Source organism: Terrapene carolina, unplaced genomic scaffold (assembly GCF_002925995.2).
Source record: "Terrapene carolina triunguis isolate 2854851 unplaced genomic scaffold, T_m_triunguis-2.0 Scaffold84, whole genome shotgun sequence".
In the NCBI taxonomy this organism is placed as follows: Eukaryota; Metazoa; Chordata; order Testudines; family Emydidae; genus Terrapene; species Terrapene triunguis.
The window spans coordinates 29527919-29536542 of record NW_020664435.1 but is presented as its reverse complement, the minus strand read 5'-3'; the positions used below and the strand labels follow the sequence as shown (position 1 = coordinate 29536542).

At 39.4% G+C, this 8624-nt stretch overlaps 1 protein-coding gene across 6 annotated transcripts in view; it reads right to left on the bottom strand.

The window, feature by feature from the left end:
• Positions 1-428: 428 nt before the first annotated feature.
• Positions 429-8624, bottom strand: part of SGCE (sarcoglycan epsilon) — a 58055-nt gene continuing 49859 nt past the window's right edge. For all 6 annotated transcript variants that reach the window (XM_026649440.2, XM_026649441.2, XM_026649445.2 and 3 more), the window contains 2 exons: positions 5230-5273; positions 429-723 (listed from right to left, as the gene is read on the bottom strand). In XM_026649440.2, coding sequence (XP_026505225.1) covers positions 707-723; positions 5230-5273 — 61 coding nt within the window. In that variant the 3' untranslated portion in view covers positions 429-706. The remainder of the gene's footprint in view (positions 724-5229; positions 5274-8624) is intronic.

Genomic DNA, 8624 nt, shown 5'->3' with positions numbered 1-8624 from the left:
CTACTTTAGATTTAATAAAGCCTCAATATATCCCACAAACTTCAGTCTTGCTCCAGTATGAAAGTGAGAAGGAATAATGCATCACATGTGGGAGGTGCTTTAGAAATGTCAGAAATTATTATATTTCAGATTCGCAAAGATGTGATGCTGGTAAGGCAAGTGTACCATCCTACCAACAAAATGTCAGCACATCTTCCTCAAGTGGTATTGCTAAGGACTTTCTGGCTTAGCAGAGATCCATTGATTTTTTTGAGCTATTTTTTCCACTATTTCCTAGATCAATTCTTTCTAAATCAAACATTAAAAAACTAAATTTCTATAGAAATGAGTCTAAAAATCTTTGAATCTGGCTGTTACTTTGAAAGAACTCACTTTTTCCTTAGAATTCTCAGTTGATCATAAAGACAGTGAGAAGAAAGTTTGATATTTATTAATATGTTTATTTTAAAGATAGTTTCCTTAATGTAACAAATATAAAAAGTTATCAGTGTTTTACAAATTGTCAAAAATGTCCAAAGTACAAAAAAGATACGATACACTAGTTAAATGGAAATGATTGTATAATCTGGCACTGAAGTACTTAATACTGTGGGCATGCACACTGTACACCAGAAAAGCACATGCATTATTTGCACATATAAGGAAATAAGACATGATTACTGCATTATCTGATTACAAATTCATTGCTTCTGTCAATTTTCTTTCTTCAGGGATACCATTTACCTGTAAATAAATAAGAAAGTATATAATCCATTAATGGTTACAGCTCCTCTTAGAACACAGAACTATATTGTCACCATTATAAATAGGAATTGCGTATCCTTTCCCTAAGCCTCAAGAACTCAAAGTATCCATTAGAACTGTCAGCAACTCAAGTCTATGGCCACCCAACTGTCCACGTTTGATGTAAAGTATGACAACTTCAGACTTTTTTTTTTTTTTTCAGATTCTTCCAAACCTGAATCCAAATCCAAATCCAAATCTGTCTCCCTGTTTAGAATTCCGGTATTTAGACAGACCCGTCTACGCTTTTAGCTTGTTTGGACTAAGCAAGTATGGTAGATGTGAATAACAACTCTTTTTTGATGTAAGGATGACCACGCTATCTGAAATCCACTCACTTTGAAGATACTTTCCATCTCCTAGACCAAAGAATTTTTGGGTAGAGGGGTAGGGAAGAATCAATGTGACTGTGAATCTATCCCTCTAGAATCATAAGACTGGAAGGCACCTCTAGAGGTCATCTAGTCCAGTCCCCTGCACTCATGGCAGGACTAAATATTATCTAGACCATCCCTGACAGGTGTTTGTCTAACCTGTTTTTAACCATCTCCAATGATGGAGATTCCACAACCTCCCTAGGCAATTTATTCCAGTGCTTAACCACCCTGACAGGAAGTTTTTCCTAATGTCTAACCTAAACCTCCCTTTCTGCAATTTAAGCCCATTGCTTTTTTGTCCTATCCTCAGAGGTTAAGAACAACAATTTTTCTCCCTCCTCCTTCTCTTTTCCAGACTAAACAAACCCAATTTTTTCCATCGTCCCTCACAGGTCATGCTTTCTAGACCTTTAAACATTTTTGTTGCTCTTCTCTGGACTTTTTGTCCACAACTTTCCTGAAATGTGGTGCCCAGAACTGGACACAATACTCCAGCTGAGGCCTAATTAGCATGGAGTAGAGTGGAAGAATTACTTCTCATGTCTTGTTACTACTCCTGTTTAGGTAGGATGGGGAAGCGGGGATGGGAAGCCTGTTCATGGCCCTGTCCTGGGGCACAGAGGCTGGTCCTTACCAGTACTGAAATGAGCCCCTGGCAGACTGGCCTGGTAGGGAGCTGTGGTGCGCTGGAGGGGGAAGGGCTGTGCCACTGCTGCTGAGGTAGGGGGTGTGTTTCATGTGCTCTGGGCTGTGATGGCAACTCCCTCCCAGGGTCCCTGGAAGTGTGGCAAGGGGCAGGGGGCAGAGAAGCAAAGACCCTAAATCCCTTCCTCCAAAGAAGCCTCAAGCTAGCAGGGAGGGGGTAAGAAGCAGGGTAGGGGAGGCAGGGGCACTCTAAAAGCCTGATTCTCCTGGGTTTCTTTGTGTGGTTTTTAACTCTCAAACTCTTGAAAGCTAATAGGTACTGAAATCACTTGTATGTATGCCTGTGTCCCCCATATGTATGTGTATTATTGAAATATCACTAAAAATACCTTCCACTTTTCAATGCAATATAATGTATGAAGATTTTAATTTGTTTTAAATGTAAGCTTGCCCAAGGACAAAAATACAGCGCTCAGTGAAGTTTGTTGCTCACTGAGAACAAAGAAAATTTAGAGGGAATGTTGGTCCCTATGCTGAAGAACCTACCCAAAGCCCCTTTTTACAAATTGTGTAGAAAATGGGGGTATTTAATCTCTACGGCACCTCTAACTGCTACAAAGAACATTTTTGTACAGTTCATTTTTGTTTATATAAACTGGCTACCTCTCAGACAATGCAACAACCTGAAACTTGGTATAAAGTGAGCTGAGCTCATGGTTATGGGAAAAGTAATATCTTTTAGTGGACCAACTTCTGTTGGTGAGAGAGAGAAGATTTTGAGCTACACACAGCTCCTCTTCACGTCTGACATGAAGAAGAGCCCTGTGTAGCTGGAGAGCCTGTTGGTGAAAGAGACAAAAGTTGGTCCAATAAAAGATATTACCACACCCACCTTGTGTCTCTAATATCCTGGGATCAACATGGCTATGACAATGCAAAATTATGGAAAATACATTTTTGAAAGGGTTTTTACACTTTTTCTAGAACATTCTCTATTTACTGTTGGGTACAGATGGGGTAGTTTTACTAAAATAGTGTATTACAGAAAACAAGATAAAGGTGTAGGATTAACCATACGGAGGGTTGTAAAATGTATTTTTATATCATTTTTTGTTATGAGGTAGGGGGCAAATGTGCTGCTTTGTATTTCATGCCTTTGTTTGCATTGAGCATGTATTTAAAGTCCTGTGCATCCCTTGTTTTTTCTTTTTTTTTGCCACTGCAGGGCCGACTGAAATCCCAATGGGAAAAAGACATGAGCCCAGAAATCTGCTGTGCCTAGTTACAGCTCCGTGTAGCAGGGAGGAGATGCCTCTTACAATTTCCTGGTTCGCAGGGTAGATATGCACTGATGCCAGGTAGTGTAATCCTTGGGGTGTGTTCTAACCTATGCCACCTGGCAACAATCCCTAAGGGACCATACAAAAGCTGGGGATAGCTGAAGTGCACTGAGCTCTGCCCTTCTCCCCAATGTGGCCTCTATGTTGGGGCTGGATGGAGGATGTGGCAGAGGAGCTAGGTACATGAGCTGACAGTTCTTCCACAATAGGAAAACTTATAGCTAGCCTGATGTGGCTATTTCCCTAAAAGGGACAGGATGGAACACACCAGAACATCTGGCCCAAATTGACAGTCATGTGAGAGCTAACTTTGGGGATGTCAGAACAAGCACTTCTTATTTGGGGAAAAGGGAAGGAAGGGACATATAACAGCTTGTCAACAACCTCGAACCTGAATTGCAAAATGAAACACCTTTCTGATCAGATAAGCTAGGAGACATGATGGCAGATTACATTCCCATTGTATTGTCCTCTTCTGCTGCTGATCCTCTTTTGTTTCCACTCAAATGAGCAAAAACTGGGATTTTCACCACCAGTCATATTTACTAACAATTTACTAATATTTCACAGAAATTTTACCCTCAATTGCTAGAGATCTAAATTATGGGGCAGAAGTTGCCAAGTAGAGTGCTATCAGCTTCTAGGTGCAGAGGACATGGATGCTTCAGGTAGTCCGGTTTCTCCTTGAACACTGACATCCCCAGTGAGAATAGCAACTTTAGTAACTATTTCTATTCCTTCTATTTGCTGTGCCCAGCACTTTCAGAATTCCAAAACATTTTATGGAAAGAATATCTGCCACTAAGTTTCAGTGAAATGGCAACACTGTATTGTTTCTAGTAACACAAATATTGAACAAGAGGGACACATCATTTTCAAATGTTCTCAAAAAGAACAGTGAATGCTCTGCAAGTTTTTTCTGTCTAGAACTATACACTTCAATCTGACCTTGTCTAAAACGTGGTTTCTTCTGAGTGGAAAATTGTTTGTTTGTTTGTTTCTTTGTTTATTTTTAAGGCTGAATTGTGTGGTGTTTTTACAACTGACCAAAACACACTTTTCTCTGTGGGATGAGCTTCACTAAATTTAAACCATAAGCCTCAGGACAGAGATCCACTGTGCCACCTACCACTTTCTTAAAATTATCTGAAAACATAATTAAAAACCATTTAATGATATTGTGCAGAATTATCAAATTTTATACATGTGTTTTTAATTCTTAGATAACTAAAAAACACAAGGGCATAAACATCTATTATATACTTGCCTCAAATCTTTGAAATGTTGTCATACGAAATTCTCCTTTAATCCCCGAAAGCAGTAATGAAGAAGAAGAATTTTGAATGAAAACACCAAACAAGGGTTTCTTACATATAAGACAAACCTTTGTCTAAGAGGTGCACACACATCATGATACGTATAACTCTTGTTTCTGCTGTTGTGGATACTTTCCTTCCCATGAGCAATCTCAGACTTGGTTGTCCCTAGCATACCCACTGAATAACCCACCCATTTTGGCCACTATATTTTCCTAGTATGATTCTTATCCTCTTTCCTACAAATGTAGATTTCTTTCTCAAATCAGAGATGCTAACTGAAGATAAGCAGCTGATGCCTCACATTTTTGCGTTCTAGACAGATGGAATTCATTCACTAAGGCCAATGGAAATTACAGCATGGATTTAATTGTTCTGCCCAGAAATTCCCCTATCTCCATTGTTTATATCTGGTAAAAGCAAGATAAAAGTGCTACTTTATCACTCACTGTCCTTGACAGTAGCAAGAAGAAATTAGATGTGGCTAGCTATTGGGGTGAGAGAGGCTAGTCTATGTAAGAAGATCTCTGTTTTAACTTCACTGGATCTGTGTTACTAGCCCCACTTGCATTGTAACCTTTCTGCCTACTCTCAAGCTGCCCCCTGCCAAACGTTTCCAGTGATTTCTCCATGAAAACTGGAACTATAATTTTGCAACATCTTATAACATTTCAAAATTGTTTCCACAGGCCAAAGGTTGAGTAAGTATTGGGTGCTGATTGCTCCCCATTATCACCTGATCTTTCAGCATTTTTTTTTTATACTGACCTGCAGTTTGCTGCTGTGGAATCTGAGTCTGATGTGGCAGGTTCCTAAAAATAATAATTTAACATCTTTAAAACATCTATATATTATGTACGGTGCACATCTATGAATACAGTCATGGTATTTAAACTGTACACGCATCATTCTTCTATGAGGCAATAACCTAGTTTTCCCCAAGTGGATAAACCAAGTGACCAAAAGGCTAAGCAGTTCAACATGAGCAAGGAACTAGATTATTGCTAAAGCATGGTAGTATGATTCTCATTATGTTACCCATGTTCAAATAATAAATTACTAAGTGAAAAATGTAGCACAACACAAGGAAGGTGAAGCAAGCTGAATTCTAAAAATGTAGACACTTGAAATACAGAAATGTAAAGACAGACCAGTATAACTATAAAGGTAAATTTCTTATTTTGGAAGAAAAGAGAAACACTTTTTGGACTTTTTTTTTTGAAGTGGCTATTTGAGGAGGTTTTAAATGTTAGAAGTAGTAGGGCTGTCGATTAATCGCAGTTAACTCATGCAATTAATTCAAAAAATGAATCACAGTTTTAATCGCATTATTAAGCAATAGAATACCAAGTAAAATTTATTAAATATTTTTGGATATTTTTCTACATTTTCAAATATATTGATTTCAATTACAACACAGAATACAAAGTGTAAAGTGCTCACTTTATATTATTAGTTTTGATTACTAATATGTGCACTCTAAAAATGATAAACAAAAGAAATAGTATTTTTCAATTCACCTCATACGAGTGCTGTAGTGCAATCTTATCATCACGAAAGCGCAATTTACAAAGATTTAGATTTTTTTTGTTACGTAACTGCACTCAAAAACAAACCAATGTAAAACTTTAGAGCCTACAAGTCCACTCAGTCCTCCTCCTTGTTCAGCCAATTGCAAAGACAAACAAGTTTGTTTACATTTATGGGAGATATTGTAAATAATAAGCAGGCAGCATTGTCACCTGTAAGTGAGAAGAAGGCATTCGTACTTTTGTAGCCGGCATTGCAATGTATTTACATGCCAGATGTGCTAAACATTCATATGCCCCTTCATGCTTCGGCCACCATTCCAGAGCACATGCTTCCATGCTGGTGATACTCGTTAAAAAAAAAATGCACTAATTAAATTTGTGACTGAACTCTTTGGGGGAGAATTGTATGTCTCCTGCTCTGTTTTACCTGCATTCTGCCATATATTTCATGTTATAGCAGTCTCGGATGATTACCCAGCACTTGTTGTTCATTTTAAGAACACTTTCACTGCAGATTTGACAAAACGCAAAGACGGTACCAATGTGAGATTTCTAAAGATAGCTACAGCATCTGACCCAAGGTTTAAGAATTTGAAGTGCCTTTCAAAATCTGAGAGGGACTAGGTGTGGAACATGCTTTCAGAAGTCTTAAAAGAGCAACACTCTGATGCGGAAACTACAGAACCTGAACCACCAAAAAAGAAAATCAATCTTCTGCTGGTGGCATTTGACTCAGATGATAAAAATGAACATGTGTTGTCCACACTGCTTTGGATTGTCATCGAGCAGAACCCATCATCAGCATGGATGCATGTCCTCTGGAATGGGGGTTGAAGTATGAAGGGACATATGAATCTTTAGAGCATTTGGCACGTAAATATCTTGTGACGCTGGCTACAACAGTGCCATATGAATGTCTGTTCTCACTTTCGGGTGACATTGTAAACAAGAAGCGAGCAGCATTATCTCCTGAAAATATAAACAAACAAACTTGTTTCTCTGAGCAACTGGCTGAACAAGAAGTAGGACTGAGTGGACTTGTAGGCGCTAAAGTTTTACATTGTATTATTTTTGAATGCAGGTTTTTTTTACATAATTCTACATTTGTAAATTCAACTTTCATGATAAAGAGATTGCACTACGGTACTTGCAATAGGGGAATTTAAAAATTATTTCTTTTGTTTTTTACAGTGCAAATATTTATCAAAAATAAATATAAACTGAGCACTGTACACGTTGTATTGTGTGTTGTAATTGGTAGAAAACGTCCAAAAACATTTAAATAAATGGTATTCTATTATTGTTTAACAGCGTGATTAATTGTGATTCATTTTTTTAATCGTGTGATTAATTGCAATTAATTTTTTTAATCACTTGACAGCCCCTGTTAGAAGTAGTCTTAGGAGATGTGGATTAGTGGTCAGAGTGCAGGTGACGCAATTAAAGCTGCATTTATTTATTTCATTTATAACTAAAAGGAGAAAAAAAAGCATTTATCCTTGGCTCCAGTGTAACAAGAAATTTTGCTTTTAGCTGTTTTGAAAAACCTTGAAACACCTTGATAGAGACCCGGGAAAAAACCTCAGAGGGGGTTTAAAAACACTGTAAAATTCACTTCTCCCAATTTACATAATTAAGGTGGTGACAGTATCAGGACACTTTGATTTGCATAAAACAGTAATTAGTTCTAAGATTTAGGCTTTAGATAAGTAGAAATTAATATATAAATTTAGAGAGTGGAAAATTCCAGAAGTTTCCAGCAACTCAGGGGAAGGAGCTCTACCCAAGATGGCATTAGGGGGAGGAGCTCTGTATCTAAAAATAGGTATGACATAATGGGGAGGAGCTAGAAAAGCTAGAAGCTGATTAGCTGAGATGAGCTGACCTTGAGAGAGCAACTAGTATACAAGGCCAACAGCTAGCAGGCTGAAAATGTGGGGGTTTTGGGGCTTGTGAAGATCAGAAGCCTCAAGCAGCAACCAGAACAACAGCAGCAGCTAAGACAACTGCAGCAGCATCTTAAGAAGATTCCAGAAAACAGTTACCCGGAAAAACGGCAGCAACAGCCAGCAGCTGCCGCTACGCCTGCAGCAGCAGCAACCATCATCTCCAGGTGCTGCCACCATCATCTCCAGATACTGACAGAGCAGAAGGGCCCCTGAGACGAGTCAGAGGGAATTAAGAAGATAGAGTGTAAGTCTGATTTTATCATCTCCTGTTAAAGGGTGTTTGGGTATGTCTGTCAATAAAGCTGGATGCCTGTGCTTCTGAATGAGATCTCCCCTGCCATCTTGTGACTGGCTGATCACCGCTCACAGGATGTTAAATATTAAATGATTAGATATTAAATGTTAGATGTTAAATCAGGGGTCGGCAACGTTCGGCACACGGCTCGCCAGGGTAAGCACCCTGGCGGGCCGGGCCAGTTTTATTTACCTGCTGATGCGGCAGGTTCGGCCGATCGTGGCCCCCACTGGCCACGGTTTGCCTCCCGGGCCAATGGGGGCAGCAAGAAGCGGCGCGGGCGAGCGATGTGCTGGCCACGGCTTCTCGCCGCCCCCATTGGCCCAGGACGGCGAACCGCGGCCAGTGGGGGCCGCGATCGGCCGAACCTGCTGCGTCAGCAGGTAA